At 49.2% G+C, this 24,226-nt stretch overlaps 1 protein-coding gene, 2 long non-coding RNA genes and 1 pseudogene across 3 annotated transcripts; 2 read left to right on the forward strand and 2 right to left on the reverse strand.

The window, feature by feature from the left end:
* Positions 1–204: 204 nt before the first annotated feature.
* Positions 205–24,226, reverse strand: part of LOC119860964 — a 176,140-nt pseudogene continuing 152,118 nt past the window's right edge.
* On the forward strand, positions 10,069–11,726 carry LOC119842240. The gene is made up of 2 exons (XR_006276291.1): positions 10,069–10,798; positions 11,258–11,726. It is a non-coding gene; the product is annotated as an uncharacterized LOC119842240 (long non-coding RNA).
* Positions 13,401–14,884, forward strand: LOC122457031. The gene is made up of 2 exons (XR_006276302.1): positions 13,401–13,646; positions 14,087–14,884. It is a non-coding gene; the product is annotated as an uncharacterized LOC122457031 (long non-coding RNA).
* Positions 15,423–17,879, reverse strand: LOC119842196 (interferon-induced protein with tetratricopeptide repeats 5-like). Its single transcript, XM_038370101.2, has 2 exons — positions 17,630–17,879; positions 15,423–16,801 (listed from the first exon to the last, which is right to left on the reverse strand). The coding sequence occupies exons 1-2, from the start codon at positions 17,632–17,634 to the stop codon at positions 15,448–15,450; spliced, it is 1,359 nt and encodes a 452-aa protein (XP_038226029.1). The 5' UTR covers positions 17,635–17,879; the 3' UTR covers positions 15,423–15,447.

The raw sequence follows: 24,226 nt of genomic DNA on the forward strand, positions 1-24,226 counted from the left end.
GCAAACCTGAGTAGAAACAGTATCAGAAGCTAAACTGTCCTTTGCAGTGATGCTTACAAAACACTTGATAATGGCTGGGTAGCTGGTGGGCTGAGACCACTATCCATTTTGCTGACCAGTATTGTCCGCCTGTGGTCCCCTGTCTGTCTGCTGGTTCCCTCCTGTTTTCTCTTGTCACAGATTGTAGACTTTTTGGGGCCAGACACAATGGGGTCCTGGTCCATGTCTGGGCTACTAGGCATGACCACAAAACAGGTAGCTAATAATAATTATCAGCAGCAGCATGTGCCATGGTCTGAATCATTTGCAACACAAATGTCATTATTACACAGGTGGGGAAAGTGACTCACTTCAGAAGGACGTCTTGGTGTGTCCAGGGAAGGGAAAGGATCCCCTGTTTTCTCCACATCTCCAGTCTCCTGCTCTATTGTTGCCACAAGTGGACTTCCTCCTTTAGTCAAGAGAATGACTTTCAGTCTTTTGAATGAAGTCATGTATGGCCTCAGCCTCAGAGGTCTGGGAGCTCTGCGGCAATATTACTGCCACCTTCTCCAACTTTTTCAGTTGTTGCCTCTCCGGGTAGTTGTCTGGAATGGCAAAACATGCTTTGTACATCTCAGCTGCCTTGCGTACACAGTTCTTCCTGTACAAGAGGAAATTTCCCCAGTGATGGCTGACTGCCTGCTGACACCTCTTGCTGAGGCTGGGCATTTCACTCACAAGATTGAGATAAATCTCTTCTTGGTAGTGAGGTGTGTTTTCTCCATACATTTCAGCTAAAGCCAGCCTTGAAAACAGAGGCTGGATCTTTCTGCACAGCCTTTTTGAAGGCCTCAATAGCTGCTGCCAATATTTCTTCTCTTCTGCTGGATTTGGCCCCCCACAACTGTATCTTGTAGCAATAACCAAGGTCGTAGTGAAGGAGGTGATAATTGGGGTTCAGAGATGTTGCTCGCTCTAGAATAGACATCTTTTTTTCTACGAATTCTCATTCAAACAACTTCGCTGCATGTCTCAGGACCTCAGGGTCCAGGCTATTCTGAACAACATCTTCTAAGAGGGCTTCGGCTTGCTGTCTATCTGATTCCTTTAAGGATCTTGGCTAAATACACCTTAGCTGCATGGTTTTGCTGCTGTTCATGGATAATGTCTTCCAACTTCTCTCTGGCTTCATTTAAAGATACAGAATTTTGTGAGAAAGTCCATGATGCAAATGCTGCGATTGCCAACCCAGCAAGAAATTCCCCATTTGCTTTGTCTTCTCTTAATGCCTCTTGGAAACACTCTGTGGCTTCTTTGCTATTGCGGAAGCCTGCTGCCAGGAGAGACCAGCCTTTCTGTGCATGTATCTCAGGGATCTGAGCTGCATATGGAAAGCAGCTCTGCAGGGAGCTGCAAATCTTTCTAACCTTGTTCAGGTAAAACTCAACCAAATCATAGTGGGCCAAGTGATGATAGATCCACACGTAGTTTCCATAAATGACCAGGACCTGCCGGGGGAAGTTATCTGGATGATCTCTTTGCAGAATCTCTTCAGCTTCTCTAAGGCTTTGCAGAGCATCTTCATATTGCCCTTGCAGGTGGCAGAGATAAGCCTTCATGGCAAGGAGCGTGGGCTGGTTCTGGTAGTAAGTGTGGGCAATCCTGAGAGCCAGAGTTTGGAGGAGGTGAGCTGCATCTACCTTATCTCTGATTTCAGGGTTCCAGGTGAAGTGGCACTGGAGGACCTGCAGCTTCTCCTTCAGACACAGGGTGCTGCCAAGAGAGGGGGAAAATGAGTCTCCATCTGGGCTGAATGAATTTCCACTATATGCTACAATCATGGGGCAGTGATTACAGAGTGACAGGGTTTCTTTCTGGTTAAAAGCAAATTGCTAAGTGGCAACAAAGAACTAAGCCTGGATTTCAGTGTCTGATGTCCTCACTCTCCCATGCATGGGACCGGTATGAATGGGTTGAATCTAACCTTTGTGAATTCCTCTTCGTACTTCCTGTGTCCTAGAAAACAACACTGTAAAACCACATGACTCATTGCAATAGATGCAGCCTGTGGTATTTGTTATGTCACAGAAAGCTCCCCGCTTGGTAACGTCAGGAGAATTTATCGGGGGGGAAATAACAATGTACAACATTTGTTCAAAATGTGTTTACTTGTTTGAGTGCTCCTCCAGCACCAGAGCTGCTAAGTGAGAGTATTTAGAAGTGATTATTTTGTTGTGCAGATCACCTTTAGGGACGAACCTAGCTATTAACTGGAATATTTGATGTGTGTTATTCCAAGCCAAAATGTACATCATCTCACATCACAAAACAGAGCCCACAAAACAAAGGGATTTCCCATGTAAGAAATTGGTGAATCTGGAGCTAAGGTTGCAAATGCAGTATGGACCAATAATGTAAAGTATGGGTGTTAACCTTAATAGAAATGTCATTTTTAAGGAGCTAATATCTAGAAAATTGAATCTTCAGGGTGCGCTTAAACCCCCTCAAACATTGGAAATCATCTGGCTTCCCACTGGGGTCATTTATGTCCTGGGATATGTATATGTGTGTGTGGAGAGAGAGTCTCGCACTGACTTCAATGGGGGCCATTTATCCAAGGAGACAGGAAGGGCCTGACTCTCATTTACACAAAGACTAGTTCCCAGCACGCTGGTAGCATAAAGCAAGTGTAAATGTAAAGGCCCCTTTGCACAGCCAGGGTGCTGTGAAATGGCCGCAGGGTGTGTCTACCCTGCAGTAAGAGGTGGGACTGTAGCATGGGCTGCCCTACCCGCACTAGCTGTAACAGAGATATCACAGCTAAAAACAGCAGTGACACATGGCGATGCAGGATCTGCAAGCCCATCTGGCCTCCCAGATATGTACTTGTGTTTCTAGCCCACATCGGGTCTGTGCCATTGCAGCTTCACTGCTCATTTTAGTCCCACTTGCTAGATTAAAGCTAGCATGGGGATGCCTCCCTGAGCTAGACACACCTGTGACTGCGTTGTAGCCATAACCTTAGTATCAATGGGAATGGGGCCCACTCTAGTCAGCAGGCAGGAGAGAAATGTAATGGGGAGATTCTGAGGGTCAGCAGAATGTAAATATTCTGTCTCCGACATTTAATTGGGACAATCGAGACCTGTAACACCCCTCCCCCTGCTGTGCATCCTGCATGCAGATGTGGTTGCCCCATCTCAAAACCAATATATTGGAATTGGACAAGTTTTAGAAAAGGGCAACAAAAATGATTAGGGGCATGGAATGGCTTCTATGTGAGGAGAGGTTAATAAGACTGAGACTTTTCAGCTTGGAAAAGAAACAACTAAGGGGGGATACAAGTGAGGTCTATACAATCATGACTGGTGTGGAGAGAGTAAATAAGGATGTGTTATTTACTCCTTCTCATAACGCAAGAACTAGGGGTCACCAAATGACATTAACAGGCAGCAGGTTTAAAACAAATGGAAGTATTTCTTCACACAATGCACAGACAACCTGTGGAACTCTTTGTTGTGAAGGCCAAAAAAGAACTAGAGACATTCATGGAGGATAGGTGCATCAACTGCTATTAGCCAGGATGGGCAGGGATGGTGTCCCTAGCCTCTGGTTACCAGAAGCTGGGAACGGGCGACAGGAGATGGATCACTTGATTCCCTGTTCTGCTCATTTGCTCTGAAGCACCTGGCAGTGGCTGCTGTGAGAACACAGGATGCTGGGCTAGATTGACCTTTGGTCTGACCCACTGTGGCTATTCTTATGGACTCTGTGGATGCAATTTCTGTTCTTTGTTCTGGAATTGGCCTGGATACAGCTGAAACCCTAAATTCGAGGCATAAACACATCTGAGACTTATATGAGACTTTCTGATTCCTTCCTTTTCTTGAACTCAGAACAAAAAATGACGACACTATGTTTTTAAGTTAAAATGTAAAATTGTGCAGCAACCATTGCTTTACCACCCAAAAAGGGGCAGAACCTGCCACCCCTTGGGAGTTAAGTGATCTCCTCTCATCTAACTCATTCTCAATCCTTCCTGACCTCTGTGCTGCTTTTCATACTGTCAACCATGACATCCATCCCAACCTCCTAGGACCGTTTGCTGGAGTTTCAGAGAACTGGCCGCCTCGGTTTTACTCCTGTCTATCAGAGTCCTCTATTTTTTGCAGCATGCAGCAGAGGCAGGCTGGTCTGCTGGATAGGGAGCTAGCTCTGAGAGACCTGGGTTCTACTCCTCCCCACGGACTTCCTCTCAGGCCACTGCCTTAGGGAAAGTTTCAAAACCTTTTAGGCACCCAAAGATGCATCTAGGCATCTAATGGGGTTTACAAAGCACCGAACCTTCTAGGCACTTTTGAAAATCCCACTAGGTGCCTAAATACCTTTGGAAAATCAGGCCTTTAGTCTGTGTGTGCCTTAGTGCCCCATCTGTACAGTGGGGATAACAGCCCTGCTCTGTCTCACTGAGGGGCTGTGAGGAGAAACAGTTTAGACATTGTGAGGTGCTCAGACACCATCATGATGGGGCCACATAAGTATCACAGGTAGAGTGGGAACTTCTCTGTACCACAAAAACCTTCTGTGGGTTTTGGCCCCTTCTTTTCTCCTATGCCTCCAAAATCCCCCTTTTCTGAATGTAACGTTGGCTTAGAGGGCTTGGTTATATTTTTTTCTGACCATGTGTTCTCTCTAAAACAACTCCCCCCCCATTCCTGTTTTACAAGCTAGACTTCCAGAGCCTTAATTCAATCACCCTGCCTCTGTTTGTAAACATAACACTGGTTTCAGAGTAGCAGCCGTGTTAGTCTGTATTCACAAAAAGAAAAGGAGTACTTGTGGCACCTTAGAGACTAACAAATTTATTAGAGCATAAGCTTTCGTGAGCTACAGCTCACTTCATCGGAATGCATCCGATGAAGTGAGCTGTAGCTCACGAAAGCTTATGCTCTAATAAATTTTAGTCTCTAAGGTGCCACAAGTACTCCTTTTCTTTAAACATAACACTGACTCCCTGCCCCAAGGGCAGGTCACACTTCACACTAATGCTTGGCTGTAGTTAAGGCCAGTTAATAGTCTTGTAAGAGACACCTTGATGTTTAAAACAACAACAGAGAGAGGGGACAGGGTGGGGGGGGGACGCTCTCTTACCAGCTCCTCTGTTGATGGGGAGTGAAGTCGGAGTGACAGCTGGCCAAAGTGGGGAGTTCTCCAGAAAGTTACAGCAAAGTGAGCTTGCAGGGTAAGACATAAACAGTGACCTGCTCTAGCCCTGTGAGTCACCAGCCTGGAGAGTCAACAGGATGTAAAATTACCCCAGATTGATTCCCAGCCCCAGAGCTTTAAAAGCCAGAGATTTACAGCCCCAGAAATGAGCAGAGAGAGGGTTCGAAAGGAGAATTAATTTAGTCCTTGCTGGAAATGACCCGCCCCCACCCAGCGACCCAATGCTTCTACCTCATTGCGATCCGCTGAGTCCCCAGCCCAGCCAGGGGAGGTGACAGCTCCTTTCACTGCCCTGGGTTTCCTCCCAACTTCTACAGGTGCTGGGGTGCCTCATAGGCCCCTCTTCTGTCTTGGGCCAGAATGGACTGCGTCTGCTAGGACAGTGCTCACCTTTATATGCAGGTTGGGTTGCTAGCTAGTGAGCTCACTTGTTTGCCTGGAGACCTGAATTTCAATGGAAAGGAATTGCTGCAGGAAAGGAAACTGTAATCTTTAACCTTGACTCTGCCTGAATTGCTGTAGGACTAGTTACGTGTGTGTGTATGCACACACACCCTTGCACACGTACAATCTTGGCCGGGGCTTCCCAGCACACAGACAGGATCACTCACCATTACAACACTGCGGAGCGCTCCCTGCTATGCACCCAACCAGCTCCACAGCCCCGTGCAGTGGACAGGTTGGCCGTGTCCCGGCCTCCAGCCAGCCCTTCCCCACCACCTTGGAGTGTTCATATCGCTCGGGTGGGAACAGCACCTGCGCTGCCCTGAACATGGGCTGCAGTGGTGTGCGGAGGATGGGCCCATAGCACAGAGGAGCTCTCCCTCATTCACTTCAAGGGCCCTGCCTGGGGCACAGAGCAGTGAGGAGCAGAGGGAACTGACTGAGGCAGGGCAATTAGCAAAATGTGAGAGCTTTGTAGCTGCTCCCTCAGGTCTCCTCCTCCTCCCCGAACCCTCCCCCAGCTTTATCCGTGCAGGGTTCGATTTTCCAAAGTGCCCCCCTGGTTTAGACGCCCTGGGCCCATTGGCTGCCAGCGTGATCCATGCTCCTCTGTCACTTCGGCACTTTTGAAAATGCCTCCCCCACATAAAAATTAAACCCTCTAAAGGGAGGAAATAATAGTCAGGTTCCCTGTGCAGCCTCATCTCTACCCTTTGCATAGACGCATGCTGGTGCACTCTTGAATTGCACAATCGTGTTCTATCTCCGCTGTGGGGACAGTGTGGGGTCTCTTCTGTTCAGTCTTACGTAGGTTCTTACCCTCTGTTCATCACTGCAGTGTCTGAGCCCTGAGCAGTTGTGCATTAAACATGACTAACATCTGTCGCATGTTTGGTTTTTCCTCTCCCTAGGGGGAGAAGCGCCTCGTTTTGATATGTTTTTCTTTGTAAATGCATACTTTCTTTTATTTCAGAAGGTGGAGGGTGTAACTGAGGGCCTGTGTTTTTGCTTTGATTCGGACTAATAGGGAGGAACTGGTTGAGAATGTGAAGGTGGAAGGCAACTTGTGTGAAAGTGACCATAAAATGATAAAAGCAGCAAAGAGTCTTGTGGTACCTTACAGACTAACAGACATATTGGAGCATAAGCTTTCATGGGTGAATACCCACTTTGTCAGATGCATAAAATGATAGTTGTTCAAGTAGTGTCCCAATGGGTGCCCACCTCAGGTGTGCTTACACCTCATGGAGCTTTGGTTGGAGACTTCAGAGTAGTGCCCATTCGACCCATGCATATGCCCTACATCTCCTGGTGCCACGCTCCAAGGCTATACAGGGCTGCGTGAGCAAACCACCCTCAGTTCCTTCTCCTGGGACAGAAGATTCATATGCCCACTTAGCAGACAGAGCTCATATTTAGTCTGATCTGTCTTTCTTTCTGTCTTACACCCTGTCACAGAAAGAAAGAATCAACCCTGCACTGGGCAAACAGACAATGCATCCGATGAAGTGAGCTGTAGCTCATGAAAGCTTATGCTCTAATAAATTTGTTAGTCTCTAAGGTGCCACCAGTACTCCTTTTCTTTAGACCAATCACTGTGGGCCCAAAAGACCATACCCCCAGCCCCATGGCTACGCATGCTCCAGCTGGAGGAGGCAGATAAAAGGAGACAGCTCAGCTCAGTCGGGGCTGACTGAGGAAGAGGAAGGACGTGTGCTGCAGGCTCCGGCCTTCCTGGTGGCTAGCACCTCTGGGCACAGGGTAGGGGAAATAGGGGCTCTAATGGCAGATTTTCCATTTACAGTGTTCTTCAAGGATAAGGTTTCGTGTATCCACATCCTCAATTTTTACTTCAGGTTTCATCTGAGGTTCATATCAACCAAGTTATCCATCCCCCAGTATGTTTCCCTAAACCACATCTATACAAAGAGGAGGATGCTGCTTTACACATGTGGGATGTTGGCAGGGTACTAGCCTTGTATCTAAACAGGACCAAGTCCTCAAAGTCATCTAGACCAGTACTTCTCAAGCTATCTGATGTGGAGGACTGGCAATTTTTTTTTTCCTATGTGCGCACAGACCAGCAACTGATGGCTCGCGGACCGGCACCGGTCTGCAGACCACCACTTTGAGTAGCACTGATCTAGATTATTTGTGTCTATTGCTGTACATCTAAAGGGTCAACAGTCACCTCTCAGACTCTCCAGGGGGGTTTCTGGTTGTATTGTATCATGGTCTGAATGTGTCAACATACAACCTCCTTCCAGGGTGCTAGCCTTCTCCACAAGATCCCTTTCTCCCTCTGTGGTGTTACTCAGAAGTTCCTATTGTGGAGATTTGCACGGCTGCATCTTGGCTTCCGTACGCACCTTTTCCAAGCCTTGTGTGGTGGCGCAGGCTTCTCGAGCAGAAGCTGCCCTTGGAAATGCAGTTTTGTCCTCAGTCTTGGACTTTGCGCCGAAGCCTCCTTCCACAGCTTGGGCTACTGCTCAGGAGTCCCCTGAAGTGGAGCACATATAGGGACACTACTCAAAGAAGAAGGCAAGGTAATCCCCCCTGTGCAGTAACTGGAGATCTTTGAGATGTGTCCCTGTGGGTGCCCCACTACTCACCCTGCTTTCCACTGTTTCAGGGTTCCCATTTGGGACTTTGCGGCGGAGAAGGAACTGAGGGTGGTTTGTCTGTGCAGTCGTATATAATCAGGTTCGGGGCACGAGGAGATGGGGTCAAGGATGCATGAGTGGGTTAAATGGAGCATGAAGAGGTTACATAAGAATGTCAATATGGGGTCAGACCAATGTTCCATCTAGCCAGTGTCCTGTCTTCTGACAGTGGCCAATGCCAGGTGCCCCAGAGGGAATGGACAGAACAGGGAATCATCAAGTGATCCAGCCCCTGTCACCCATTCCTAGCTTCTGGCAAACAGAGGCAAGTTACACTTAGAGCTTGGTATTGCATCCCTGCCCATCCTGTCAATAGCCCTTGATGGACCTGTCCTCCATGAACTTAGCTAGTTCTTTTTTGAACCCTGTTATTGTTTTGGCTTCACAACATCCCCTGGCAACCAGTTCCACAGGTTCACTGTACATTATATAAAGAAATACTTCCTTTTGTTTGTTTTAAACCTGCTGCCTATTAATTTCATTGGGTGAGCCCTAGTTATTGTGTTATGTAAAGGACTAAATAACACTTCCTTACTCACTTTCTCTACACCAGTCAAGATTGTATAGACCTTTATCATGTTCCCCCCTTAGCCATCTCTTTTCCAGGCTGAAAACTCCCAGTTTTTTTAATCTCTCCTCATATGGAAGCTGTTTCATAGCCCTAATCATTTTTGTTTCCCTTCTCTCTACCTTCTCTATTGCAATATATCTTTTTTGAGCTGGGGCAACCAGATCTGCTTGCAGTATTTTAAGATATGGGTGTGCCATGAATTTATATAGGGGTATTATCATATTTTCTATTTTATCTATCCCTTTCCTAATGGTTCCTAACATTCTGTCAGCTTTTTTTGACTGCCATTGCACAGTGAGCAGATACTTTCAGAGAAGTATCCACAATGACTCCAAAGTCTTTCTTGAGTGGTAACAGTTAATTTAGAACCCAGCATTTTGTATGTGTAGTTGGGATTATGTTTTCCAATTTGCATTACTTTGCATTTATCAACATAGAATTTCATCTGCCATTTTGTTGCGCAGTCACCCTGTTTTGTGAGATCCCTTTAACTCTTCTCAGTCTGCTTTGGACTTACAAAATTACTCAAGATAATTATCATCTGCAAATTTTGCCACCTCACTGTTTACCCCTTTTTGCAGATTATTTATGAAAATATTGAACAGTCCTGGTCCCGGTACAGACCCCTGGGGGACACCACTATTCACTTCTCTCCATTCTAAAAACTGACCATTTATTCCTACCCTTTGTTTCCTGTCTTTTAAGCGGTTACTGACCCAGGAGAGGACCTTCCTTCTTATCTCAGAACAGCTTACTTTGCTTATGAGTCTATGGTGAGGGACCTTGTCAAAGGCTTTCTGAAAGTGCAAGTACACTATTTCCCCTGGATCAGCCTTGTCCATATATTTGTTGACCTCCTCCAAGAATTGTAATAGGTTGGTGAGGCATGATTTTCCCTTTACAAAAACCCAGGTTGACTCTTCCTCAACAAATAGGATGTATTAGCAGGAGCGTTGTAAGCAAGAGACAAGAAGTAATTTTTCTGCTCTACTCCACGCTGATACGGCTTCAGCTGGAGCATTGTGTCCAGTTCTGGACACCACATTTCAGAAAGATGTGGACAAATTGGAGAAAGTCCAGAGGAGAGAAACAAAAATGATTAAAGGTCTATAAAACATGACTGATGAGGAAAGATTGAAAAAACCGGGTTTAGTCTGGAGAAGAGAAGACTGGGAGGGGACATTTATGTACTTGAAAACTGTTATAAAGATGGTTACAAGGAGGAGGGAGAAAAATTATTCTTGTTAACCTCTGAGGATAGGGTAAGAATCAATGGACTTAACTTGCAGCAAGAGTGTTTTAGGTTGGACATTAGGAAAAACTTCCGGACTGTCAGGGTGGTTATGCACTGGAATCAAGTGCCTAGGGAGCGTGATGGCGTGACTGCCTGTCACTGGCAGAAATGGGGTTAAAAGCAGCCCTACGGAGAGTGAGCCGTAGGCAGCCAATTAGAAAGAGGCTGAGAGAAGCAGCCAATCATGACGCGGCAGGCGCATATAAGAAGGGCTGCACGGCATAAGAGTTCTGTAGCTGAATGGAGTTTGCGGGGAGAAGACCTGGCTCTGAGCAGGAAGAAGGTGTGCCAGCACCTGGGATAGAGCAGTGCTGCAAGCAGAGGCTGGGGGAGCTAGAGAGAGCTCTGGGCTGGTTGCTACAACCTGCAGGCTGAGGACCTGAGGTATGGGCAGAAAAGGGTCCTGCAGCTACATGGGAAGTGGCCCTGGGACAATGGACTGAAGTTGCCACTGGAGGCGTGGCTGAACAGAGACTGTGGGTCCTCCGGCGGGGGGAACACAGAGTGTGGCACAGCCAGAAGGCAGGGTCACTGAAGAGGACTCTACAGTTCTGGGAGTGGCGTGGGTCCTGGAACAAAAGTGATGGCAACAAGGCACCACCAGAGGAGGGCGCCCTGGTGAGTAGAGCTAATTCCCATCACAGCCAGCAGGAGGCGCCACAGTGGTGAATCCCATCCTGTCACAGGGAGGTTGGGGAATCTCTGTCAAACAGTAGCTTAGACAATCCCCTGTCAGGGATGGTCTAGATAATACTTAGTCCTGCCTTGAGTGCAGGGCACTGAACTAGAAGACCTCTCGAGGTCCCTTCCAGTTCTATGATTCTATGAAATTGTGTTCATCTGTGTCTGATAATTGTGTTCCTCATTATAGTTTCAATCACTTTGCCTGGTAGTGAAGTGAGGCTTACTGGACTGTAATTGCCAGGATCACCTCTGGAGCTTTTTAGAAATTGGTGTCACATTAGCTATCCTCCAGTCATCTGGTACAGAAGCTGGTTTAAATGATAGGTTACATACATAGGTTTTAGGACTGTACATTTAATTTCTGTTTAACTAGCTTCCTCATTTTTTGTGTAGTTCCCCTTTCTGAAATTAAATGCTCCTGCGATGGACTTCTTTGGTGGTCCCCGCCCCCCAGATATGTTAATTTGTTAATTATTTTATGGACGCTATTACAAAGCGGTTCAGCTATAGTCACCTCTTGGACTGGATCCTGTGCTCCCGTTTTTAGAACTAAATCAAGCAAGTAGAAGCACTCGTCCAGACTCTAGGGAGATGGGGATAAAAATCTCGGAGCAGAAGGAATTATGGTCTTTTTATTCTGTTTGGATTCTCAGGGGCAAAGATTCCTAAACACAAGCAAGAGATCTGCAGGACTAACCTGGGTTAGCCCTAATGGACATATTGAGCTGGCATATTTCAGCAGCTCTGGCACCATGTGAATCCTAAGACTGCAACATGTTTTTGTGTGTATGGTTACTTGTTTTAACTTGGTAAATAATGCTTTTATTTCTTTTTCCTGATTAATAAATCCTAGTTTACTAGAGAAATGTCTACAAGTGTTGTCTTTGGTGTGAGATCTAAGGTGCAAATTGAGCTGGGTGTAAGTGACTGGTGCTTTGTGAGCAAGACTAACCTGAATATTTGTGATCTTTGGTGTAAAGCAACTATGTGCCACAGAGCAAGCTTGCCTGGGTTGCGAGATAGATCGGAATGCCCCAGGGGACTGTCTGTGGCCCCACAGTAAAGCTGCCTAGAGCCTGAGGCCTTCAAACTTGTCACTTGGTTGGTGAAATCGAAGTATAGAACTCCCAGCCCGTTTGGGGTTTGTGCTGTGGTTCTTAAAAGTCTGCCCTGAGGCTGGAATTCTCACTCGTGAGCCACTCCAGCCAGTGTGACAATAATACGCGGAGCCGCCTCCGGGCTCTCACGGCGCAAGGGGGCTTGGAGCTCCGATGGACACAGTTCTCCATAGCCCTGCAGAGCCACCCCTGTGACTTGCACAGCCTCCATCCCTGACACAGAGGCTCGCTCAGGGCCACATTGCCTTCTAGGCCCTGCCCTCACCAGCCACACTGCCAATGGGTGAAGTTTTCCACAGCCATTTTGGCTGCTGTCTCCCATTACTCTCAATGGGGCTGAAGCCAGCAAGATGGCTGCCATTTCCCTACAGGCTGTCTGCACGAGGCAGGGAAGTTGCCTGTAATGAAGAGGGCAGCCATCTCCGACTGTGTTCAGTGAGACCCAAGACTGGCGCAACAGAGCGACCACCTTTGTTGGACAGAAGAAAGGGGGAGAAAAAACCCACACAAGAATTAAGTTGTAGATAATCACCATAAGGGCGAAATCAATGAATAAGGGACTGTCCTATAAAATAAAGAACGGGTGGTCACCCTAACACCCGGAGCAAAATGTCTGGCACTCCATGAGGGTGGAGTTGGGGGCTAGCCAGGACATGGTTAGGTCTCAGGAACTGTGAGGAGCAGCGGAGCCCTGTAAAGGGAGCGTGGAGAAGCTCTCGGGGGCAGGAGGCAGATTTCAGGTTTGTCGGGAATGGGGGCAGGAGGCGGGGGGGCAGGAAAGAGGCTGGTGGTGGGGTGAAAGGATAGGCATGGGATGGGGGAGAGAGGGAGTGCATCAGCTGGTGTGTCAGCTGGGGGAGAGCAGGAAGCAGTCCTGCTGTAAGGGGGCTGCTGGCCCCACACTGACACTGAGTGGGGTTGTTTGGCTGCCCTCTGCCAATACCGAGGAAGGGCCACGGAGAAATTAGAATCCTGAGACTGACAGTCCCTGGGGCCAATGGGTGGAGGCCAATACTCCAGGTCAGGCTGATTGACAGGGCGGGCAGGCCAGTGAGGGAGTCAGGAGCCTGGGGGCCTGTCCTCCGTGTCCCCTGGAGCTCCCTGAGCCAGGGCAGGGCTGAGCTAAGGGGAGAGCAGGCGTCAGAGCTGGGCAGGAGGCAGAGCCGCAGCAGCCAGGGGGCCAGAGCTGGAGCGGGGGTGGCGGTGGAGAGGATGCTGGAGCGGGGGCAGGCGCTGGAGCCGGAGCAGCCCGGGGATGGGGTGGGAGGGCCTGGAGCTGGAGCACCCTGGGTTTGGGGGTGTTTACACAGGGGAGGAGCAGGAAGGGCTGGGAGAGGAATACCCCACAGCTGCTGGGTTGAGGTCCTTGGACTGGCATCTGGGGCAGAAGGCGGGCTGGGTTTTCCCACCATTCAGTGCTGGGGTGACACATGAGGGAGAGCCCCCGGGGGTGGGGGGGCCGTCCGGAGCAGACTGCGATGACACCCGGCAGGGGCAGAAGATTAACGGGAGGTAGTCGGGGGGGCTCAGGGAGAGGGAAACGCTGCTGCTCCCAGCGCGTGAGAGGCCAGGGCGTGACCAAGGGGCTCGACGGGCTGAGCAACCACGGGAAGGGGCGTCCGAGCTAATTCCCCAGATGAGCCAGAAGATGATGCTGCCGAGGGGTGAATATCACCAGCCCCGTCACGCCATCTCAGCTCTCCACTGTGCCCACAAAATGGTCGCTCTGGTCCCCATAAAACTGCCTGAACCCCTGTAGCTGGGTCTATGCGGCTCCTTTCCAGCTCTGAATGGTGATACATCCATCCACAAAGAGCTGCTGGGAGGGGCCCCCCAACCCCAGACAGCCCTGGGGCAGGTACCTGCTGACTGCCCAGGTTTGCTGTGGAAAAGGCTTGCGGCTGGAAGCAGGGCACCTGCTCTGCGTGCAAAACGGCCCCCAACCGGATAAGAGCTTTCCTGTGTTTTGCCCCTTCCCCAGGCTCCCTGTGGATCCAAGCTCCGTCCCCTCCAGCATCCCCCGACAGGGCAAACCTGCCAGTTCCAACCCCCCTCTCGCCCACGCCCAGCCTGCCCTGGCTGTCTACTTATCCCTTCATCACAGCGCAAAGGGGCCCGTGGTGTTTGGACGTGCCTGGCCAGATGGCAGCGCTGGGGTGAGCGTGTTCACCTGCACCTGATGGGGTCGCTGTGCCTGAGGGGTTGGAGCACACAGGACCCCTGGGAGGGCTTTTGAACGTGCCAGGTAAGGAGCCCTGCCCCACCTCTTTGTCCACCTCACCCACCTGGGAGTTTAGGGTCCTTTATGGTAATCCCTTGAGTGCCCAGCAGACCTCAAAGGTTCCCCCTTAGCTGTCTAAGCTTCTATGGCTGCTTTTCAAAAGTGCTAGCAGTGTCCACTGAAACCCATGGAGAATCTTCCTCACCCCACCCCACTGAGAAGAATAGAGGATTCCACCGCACCCCACCCCTCTGAGAATACTGCAGGGGTCTTGGATCCCAGCTGAGAACAATGGGAGCTGCTGCATGCTGAGCTGTTTGGGAAAACCTGGACACTCATTTCCACCAAGTGAGCTTCTGAAACTCCAGCCTTGGCTCCTGCTCTATTAGCGACTGTCACGGTGCTTTACTGTGAGCTCGATGTGCCCATGGGGTCCTGTGTGTGCTGCTCACCCCGATGCACTCTAAGGGCATGGAAAGGAAAGTTCCAAGATGGTGTAATGGATTGATTTCTGTTTTCTCAGTTACTTTTATTGTAAATGAAATAAAAACATAGCAGATCAGTGACAAGCTGGGGATGAGGGTGCCATGTAAATGTGAGTCATTGTCAGTGAGAGGTGCTGAAAGCAAAGATGGGGAATCCTGATATAGACACACGACAGGCACTCAGCTATGCAAATACTGGTCAACGCTGTTAGAAGAAACTCCACACTTATTTGCTGCATGGACATTAGAAGGCAGCAGAGCTGGAAGGTAGGTTTGCTTAGAGACAAGGATGGTCGCACCGTCCCCTCTGAGTAGAAACAGCTGATCAGTATCAGAAGCTAAACTGTCCTCTGTGGTGATGCTTACAAATCACTTGACAACAGCTGGGTAGCTGCTGGGCTAGACAACTGTCCTTTGCTGACTACTCAGTGTCCTCCTTGTGCCCCACGTCCTGTCGCGGGGTCCCTCCTGTTTTCCTCATGGTTGCAGACGGAAGACTGTTGTGGGGCCAGGACCGCAAGGGGTTCCTGGTCCATGTCTGGGCTTCTAGGTGCTATCAGAGATAGCTAAAGAAGATAGCTACAATACTTATAAGAAGCAGCAGCAGGATGTTGCCGAGGTCTGAAGCAATTCAGGGGTACCAGAATTAATTGTGCAACAGACGAATAGCATTGGTTACACAGGTGGGGGAAAATGACTTCACATTAGAAAGAGGTCGTGGTGCGTCCAACGGAAGGGAAGGATTCCGCGGCATTTTCCTCATACATCTGCCAGTACTCCTGCTCTGTTGTTGCCACCAGTGGATCTCCCCATGTACCACGGACTTTCATTCTGTTGAATGAAGTCATGTATGGCCTCAGCCTCAGAGGTTTGGGAGCTCTTCTGGAATTCTCCTGCCACCTCTTCCAACCTCCTTTTCAGTTTTTTCCTCTCCGGGTAGTTGTCTGAAATGGCAAGACCTGCTTTGTACACCTTAGCTGCCTCCCACACTGACTTCTGCTTGTAGAAGAGGAAATCCCCCCAGTGAAGGTAGACTGCTTGCTGACACTTCTTGCTGAGGCTGGGCATTTTACTCATGAGATTGAGATAAATCTCTTCTTGGTAGTGAGGTGTGTTTTCTCCATACATTTCAGCTAAAGCCAGCCTTGAAAACACAGAGGCTGGATCTTTCTGCACAGCCTTTTTGAAGGACTTAATAGCTGCTGCCAATATTTCTTCTCTGCTGCTGGATTTGGCCCCCCACAACTGTATCTTGTAGCAATAACCAAGGTCATAGTGAAGGAGATGATAATTGGGGTTCAGAGATATTGCTCGCTCTAGAATAGAGATCTTTTTTTCTACGCATTCTCGTTCAAAGAACTTGGCTGCATGTCTCAGGACCTCAGGGTCCAGGCTATTCTGAACAACATCTTCTAAGAGGGCTTCGGCTTGCTGTCTATCTGATTCCTTAAGGATCTCAGCTAAATACACCTTAGCTGCATAGTTTTGCTGCTGTTCACGGAGAATGGCAACCAACTTATTTTCGGCTGCTTTCAAAAATTCAAACTCCTGTGAGTGACACCATGATGCAAAGACCGCTATTGCCAACCCACCAAGAAATTCCCCATTTGCTTCGTCTTCTCTTAATGCCATTTGGAAACACTCTGTGGCTTCAATGCCATTGCGGAAGCCTGCTGCCAGGAGAGACCAGCCTTTCTGTGCATGTATCTCAGGGATCTGAGCTGCATATGGAGAGCGGCTCTTCAGGGAGCTGCAGATCTTTCTAACCTTGTCCAGGTAAAGCTCAACCAAATCATAGTGGTCCAAGTGATAATAGATCCAGGCGTAGTTTCCGTAAATGACCAGGACCTGCTGGGGGAAGTTATCTGGGTGATCTCTTTGCAGAATCTCTTCAGCTTCTCTTAGGCTTTGCAGAGCGTCTTCATATTGCCCATGTAGGTGGTAGAGATAAGCCTTCATGGCAAGGAGCGTGGGCTGGTTCTGGTAGTAAGTGTGGGCAATCCTGAGAGCCAGAGTTTGGAGGAGGTGAGCTGCATCTACCTTGTCTCTGATTTCAAAGTTCCAGGTGAAGTGGCACTGGAGGGCCTGCAGCTTCTCCTTCAGACACAGGGTGCTGCCAAGAGAGGGGAAAATGAGACTCCATCTGGGCTGAATGAATTTCCACTACACGCTACAATCATCCCCACCACCATGACAGGGAGCGACACTGCCCCCACCTCCAGTGAGTACCCCCGCTGCAGGTATCCTCTCCAGCACCCACCGATTGTACCCCCACCCCCACGGTCCCTCCCCCTCCCCACTCGGCTGTGTCCTCTCTTTGGGAACCTGAAATATGGTCACCCTGGAACAAGCACCACACTGAACAATAGAACAACCCCTCCCCGCCTTCTTAAACTCACAGGACTCCCCCCCCCCAGCCTTGATAGACACACAGCCCCTCCCCCTTCCCCACCTCCCTCCAGCTGTCCCTGCGCTCTGGTCTGGTGCCCTGCGCTCAGGGTGGTGCTGGGGGGGCGGTGGGGTTACGTGGTCTCAGCTCCAGGCTGAGCGTTCACAAGAGCCGCCCCCTTTGCAAGCAGCTGGCTCCCCTCCCTGCAGCCCCCCCATGCTGTAGCTCCGGGCTCCTGATGCTGCTTCCTTTTCTCTCTGCATCTTCCGGGCTGGTCCCGCCCCCCCCCCCGCTGCCCCTTGGCTCCAGCTCCCCGGGGATCAGAGTTAATCCCCCCCCCCGCCAGGTTTTGCAGAGGGGCGCGGAGGGGAGCAGGAGTTACAAGGCCAGTGAATAGTCTGGTAACAGCCACGTGGAGGTTAAAAACCACAACAGAGAGGAGGAGGACTTGTGGCACCTTAGAGTCTCACAATTTATTTGAGCATAAGCTTTCCTGAGCTACAGCTCACTTCATCGGATGCCGGAGATTTACAGCCCCAGAAATGCTCCTACCTCATTGCGATCCGCCGAGTCCCCAGCCCAGCCAGGGGAGGTGACGGCTCCTTTCTCTGCCCTGGGTTTCCTCCCAAGTTGCAGAAGTGCCCGGTTCCGGAGAGACCCGAGTTGTGCCCGGGGCAGGATGGACCGTGGCCGCAGGACGCTGCTGCCCTTGTTGAGCAGGGTGGGATGCTAGCTGCGGAGCTCGCTTGTTTGGCTGGGGAGCTGCATTTCCGCAGAAAGCGGGAGTGAGCAGGAGAAAAGGAAACTGAAACTCAACTTTCACTCCACTTACATAAGGACAGGTTTCAGAGTAGCAGCCGTGTTAGTCTGTATTCACAAAAAGAAAAGGAGTACTTGTGGCACCTTAGAGACTAACAAATTTATTTTGAGTGATGCATCCGATGAAGTGAGCTGTAGCTGACGGAAGCTTATGCTCTAATAAATTGGTTAGTCTCTAAGGTGCCACACGTACTCCATTTCTTTTCACTCCACTTGTCATCTTCAGCGTTCACGGTGCCTGACTTGCCACCTGCAGCCCCATGGGTGACTATGGGACTAGTTATGGGGTGTGTGTGTGTGCGTGTGCACACGCTTGCACACGTACAATCCTGGCCTGGGCTTCCCAGCACACCCACGGGGTCACTCACCATTACAAGACCTCTGCGCGCTCCCTGCTACGCCCCCAAGCAGCTCCATGGCCCCATGTAGTGAACAGGCTGGCCGTGTCCCGACCCCCGCAGCCAGCCCTTGCACACCACCGTGGGGTGTTTGTATCGCCCTCATTCACTTCAAGGGCCCTGCCTGGGGCACAGAGCAGTGAGGAGAAGAGGGAACTGACTGAGGCAGGGCAATTAGCCAAATGTGAGAGCTTTGTACCTGCTCCCCCAGGTCTCCTCCTCTCCACGAACCCTCCCCCAGCTTTCTCCGCGCAGGGTGCGATTTTTCAAAGCGCCCCCCTGGTTTAGACACCCTGGGCCCATTGGCTGCCAGCCTGATCAATGCTCCTCAGTCACTTCGGCACTTTTGAAAATGCTTCCCCCACATGAAAATTAAACCCTCTAAAGGGAGGAAATAATAGTTAGGTTGTGACCTTATTGATATGAACTGTGACCGTATCGATCATTGTTGCAACCACTGTTATATATTTGCAGCAAAGGTTGTGATGTGAGGTGTCTATGGAAGGGTTATGATTTGCTGGGTAGGATTATGCTTTCTGTATGTGCATATCGTTGTTATAGTTGAAGTTATGAATATTGTCTATGTACTTGTATCTCAATGTGCTTGATTCGAAGTAGCCTCAGTGAAGCATTTGGTCAGCTTCTTGAGAAAGGAATTTGCAGATTAAGTGCCCAAAGAAGAAACACTTAACTGACAATGGACCTTGGGAGACTCCAATTCACGTGCGAAGTATTCCTGGGAATGTTCAGGGTAGCATGTGAGGAAGGCTGCTCTCCTTGTAAAAGAATTGAGTCATGCATGGACATGTGAGTTGCCCATGTGACTCCAAACTCCATCTTGCTGCTGTGATTTTCCACAGTAAGAACAAAGGGATGTCCTTCCACATGGCAGAGGATATAAAAGGCCCTGGAAATCCTTCTGTTTTATCTTCAATCCTGTTTCTTACCTTTGGAGAGGCTTTGCTAGACTGAAGCTCTGAACAAAGGATTGAATGACCCATCCAAGCTGTGGATGTTCTCCAGAGACTTGATTGGAACCTGCAGTTTATTCCATCACTGCTACATGCCTGAAGCAGGAACTTTGTCATGACTGTATGTCATTGATTCCATTTAACGAATTTGAGCTCTCATTTATATTTCCTTCTTTCAATGAGTAAACCTTTAGATTTTAGATTCTAAAGGATTGGCAACAGTGTGATTTGTGGGTAAGATCTGACTTGTATATTGACCTGGGTCTGGGGTTTGGTCCTTTAGGTTTGGGAGAACCTTTTTTCTTTTACTGGGGAATTGGTTTTCATAACCATTTGTCCCCGTAATGCGTGGCCCTGGTGGTGATACTGGGAAACTGGAGTGTCTAAGGGAATTGCTTGTGTGACTTATGGTTAGCCAGTGGGGCGAGACTGAAGTGATCTGTTTGGCTGGTTTGGTGTGCCTTAATAGTAAAGGAAACCTAACCTTGGGCTGTTGGGTTTGGCAGCTCCCTGGCATGGTGAGTCGCTCCTGCCCAGAGCACAAGAGTAGGAGCAACGTCCGGGTCAAATTGTCTTACAGACATCCGCCTTTTACCAAAAAAGCCAAGGAAACAACAAAAAAGAAAAGAACGTTCAAAGCGCCTTATTTGTGTTTCTATTGCATTTGGGTCTAGTAAACAATAGAGACACCTGTACATTGTTTTGGTTATTGAGTCTGCAAAATACAAACCCTACATTTAGATAAATTACACTGGCTTGGACATGTCCATGTGCATATTTGTTTGTTTTTCCTAAAGTTAATAAGTCTTTTAGGAAAAATTGTCAGAGGGGACCACCAGCAAGAGTTGGTCGCTGCACGGTGGCCACCAAAATTTTTGTCAGAAGCCCGGGTGTAAAGACGGAGCTACTTGACTCAATTAAGAGTAGCTGTTCTATTAAGGGGCACTAGGGCTGAAATCACCGATAATGAGCTCTAGCTGCCGAGCCATCGACCTGGTTGGGGAGGGTGATGCAGGGAAAGAGAGTGCCCGAGCAGTGAGGTTTCCCGTTACTCACCGAGCGCTGGGTTCAGTGGTGGGACCGGAGAACGTGGCATCGCAGAGAGCGGCGGGTGGCGGCAGAGAAGCAGCAGCAGCGCCGGGGTGACCGATGGTGGCAGAGGGAATGGTGGCAGCAGGGTCCATTGTGCTCGATGCACGTCCTGGGGGTGGGAGGTGAACCCGCATGAAGGTCCCTCCGAGCTTTGGGTCTCTGCTGACTGAGGACGGCCAACTATGAGTGGGGTGCAGTGGAGGGAGAGGGGAGCGATATGCTAATGGGACATTCATTCCTCAGACTTTCCCACCAGCATCTGGGAAACGAGGCAAAAGACACTGCCCTGTGTTAAAGGGAGAAAGGACTGAAAGGCAAAGGAGGAGTGTGCGTGTGTGTGTGTGTGAGATAAGACAAGAGACCCTTATGCTTTCAGTCTCCCTAGGTTCGGCCTCCCTGTCCAGCGTCTGTCCTCTGGTAGGATCCCTTCTCCTGCTGACCCCTCCCACCCTAAATGAGGAGTCAATCAGTAAAGGTAAGATCAAATAAAGTGTATTGAAGGGCTTAAAACAAAGAGTGGGACAAATAAGAAGGGGAAGAAACCGCAAAATTGCGCAATACAGTGATTACCCCCAAACTCAACCCTACAAAACAGGTATAAAAACCGTCTTCACAGATGAAAGCGACAGAAGGTGCTTGGGACCTCAATGCTCTGGCTAACGGCAAGGCTTTGGAGAGGAGCTCCAAGGAGTCCCTTGATGTTCCTTTGGGGCCACAGGAAAACAGAAGAAATGGTACGCTCAGGAGAAGAGCGATGGACGATGACAAAGGTAAGTGCTGTTTCTTCTCCTCTCTTCTCTTCACAGGTGAGGAAGGTGTTGGAGGAAAACCCCTAGGATGGATAGATGTCTGGAGGTTAGACCCATGACCGTCCCTGGCTGCCACTCAGATGGACAGCCCTGAGGCCATGTTCGGGGCAGCTTTTTATACACTTGCCCGGGAAACCCCTTAGAAAAGGCAGGAAGCCCCTTCTGGGAAATCCCTTAGGAAAACCAGTTGTGACTGGAAGTTGTTTACAACTCCAGGAGAAATAAAAGAGCGGGAAAACGGACCTATAGCTCACGTGGGCATAAAATTCCATTTTGAAACCAACATGGATTCCTGTAGTCACAAAACATACGAAAATGAACCCACCTAACACCCGCGTGCTGTGGGTTGGGTTGGCTGATGGTCACATGTGTTTGAATGTGGTTGTGATGTTCTCCCAGACTAATGCTGGGTTCCCTTTCCCTTTCAATATCAGTTCTCTTTTGTAAAACACAGACTCAGTGCCTGTGAGTGAGGACGTATTGTCTCTTGGAGGCGCCCCGGGGGCGGTGTTAAGTTTTCCCAGATTACTGGGGGGGGTGTCGGGGGGCTCAAGCCAGTTCTTTGTGGCAGTGTTAGGAGGAACCCCTAGATATTGAACCTGTGTGGATGCAGCTGACTCCACCAGGCAGAAGGGTGAAGTTACATTGTGGTAGGCCACGTCTAGACGTCCCACTCAGGTCAGGGCCTGTTGTATTAATTTAGATGGGCCAAAGGTGTTAACTACTCCTGAGGGAATTCTGCACCAAAAAAAAATAAAAATTCTGTGTACATTATTTTAAAATTCTGCAAATTTTATTTGTTAATATGTAAATGTGGATGCTCCAGTGTGGCAGTGGGGAGCACAGGCCACTGGCTGCACAAAAGTGGGAGATGACGCTGCAGCATCCCCGACCCCCCAGGACAGGACTCAGGAGTGAGGTTGCTCCAGACCCTGATACAGCGCAAGGGCTGGACCTCCCCCAAAACTCCCAGGGCCTGCCCCTCTGCACCAGGCACACCAGGTGTGGGCAGGCAGGCTCAGCCCAGCAGGATCCAAGTATGGAAGGGCTTATGTGAGGGGCAGGGGCATGTTTTCTGCACACACACTGGTGCAGAATTCCCCAGGAGTAGTAACATAACCCAGTCACTGTCCAACACTGACCAGTTGGAAACAAGGTCCAAAGGGTGGTATTCAGGGACCTCAGCCTACTTAATACTGTGGCAAATGCTCCAGTTCTGGCGGGGCCTGATGTTTACACAACCGCTAGAAACATCCCTGCTTTGAGTGTCTGAATGGAGATGAGACCAGAAGGGGATGGGTGGGCGAGAAGAGAGAAGAAACTCTGGTTATTGCAGATACCTAGAGGGAGACCAAGTCCTGTCCCTTATCCAAAAGGCGAGGTCCATCCTGCCTCCCTCTGAGCGTCCCCTTCCTCTCCTCCACTGAGATCTGGGTGGTTCAGGACAGTCAGAGGGGGTTGGATGGACGCCTCTACGCAGGGCCAGGAATGGGACAGAGGAGACACACACACAACTGCATGCTCAGGAGAGTTTATTCTTGTTGTGGACTGCAGCCACTGAAGGGAAGGGAGGGAAGGGGCAGGAGAGTAACTACAACAGATACACTTCGGGGAAGAGAGTTTGCAGCTGGGGAAGTGAGATCTGGTGTCTCAGGGAGGGAGAGGACTGTCCCTTGATGCAGCAAAGGCAACGGAAAGTCTGGGACCTTGTCTGATCGTGCCCAAGGAGCCCAGTTCTTTTGCATCCCAGGCGCTGAGCTCCCCCTTCAGACGCAGGCGAGCGACTCCCCTCGCTAGGGTCGATACTTGCAAACGTAGCCGTTTTTCGTATGACAGTCTTTATCATTCCAGTTCTTAAAATCTAGAAGGCAAAACAAATCAATGGGGCAGTGGAAGGGCGAGTTGGGCCATTCCTGCCCTTACAGTGATGTCCCTCCTCATTGCACAGTGCTGAGAGAAGACCCCAGCTCCTGTGCATGAGGCTGCGAGGATGAGGAGGCTGGAGATGAAGGTCTATGTGCCTCAGACAGGGACAGGCTCCATCCTTCCATGAGGGACGCTGTGTCAGAGTGACAGTGGAAGACCCTTGTGACATTGCACCCCATAATGCTTTATGGAAATATGCTTATGAAAGTAAATACGGTTTCAGAGTAGCAGCCGTGTTAGTCTGTATTCGCAAAAAGAAAAGGAATACTTGTGGCACCGTAGCAACTAACAAATTTAACTGTTTGCATTTGGAGAGGAAGATGATGTCTTTCTGTATCTGTACGAGTGTTTTCATGAAGTTGATAGATTTGTTAGTTTCTAAGGGGCCACAAGTACACTCTTTCTTTTTGAAAGTACATATGAAATAACTGGAATATATTTTATGCTAGATAGGCCATGTAACATATCTCTGCAAAGGTTATGACCTATTGAATATATCTGTATGCATGTATCATTTTTGTACTCAAAGTTATGAATATTGGCTGTGTACTTGTTTGATTTAAGTAGCTTTAGTAAGGCATTTGATCAGCTTAACCATAGGGGTGTGAGTGATTGCTGAACCCAGACTAGAAGGAGCCTAGTCTGCGAAAGAAGCTTACTGGAACAGCTCTGAGGGTGAGGTTTCATCTGTAATCACTTTCTTACTGTCTTAGGTTTAGACTTGTGTGTTTTATTTTATTTTGCTTGGTAATTCACTTTGTTCTGTCTGTTACTGCTTGGACCACTTAAATCCTACTTTTTGTATTTAATGAAATCACTTTTTACTTATTAATTCACCCAGATTATGTATTAATAGCTGGTGGGGGGTGGAGGGGGGAAACAGCTGTGCATATCTCTCTAACAGTGTTATAGAGGGCGAACAATCTATGAGTTTACCCTGTATAAGCTTTATACATGTAAAACAGATTTATTTGGGGTTTGGACCCACTGGGAGCTGGGCATCTGAGTGTTAGAGACAGGAACACTTCTTAAGCTGTTTTCAGTTAAGCCTGCAGCTGTCGGGGGACATGGTTCAGACCTGGGGCTGTGTTTGCAGCAGGTAATCATGTCTGGCTCAGACCAGGCAGGGCATTG

The sequence above is a fragment of the Dermochelys coriacea genome, chromosome 1, assembly GCF_009764565.3.
Source record: "Dermochelys coriacea isolate rDerCor1 chromosome 1, rDerCor1.pri.v4, whole genome shotgun sequence".
NCBI classification, from domain to species: Eukaryota; Metazoa; Chordata; order Testudines; family Dermochelyidae; genus Dermochelys; species Dermochelys coriacea.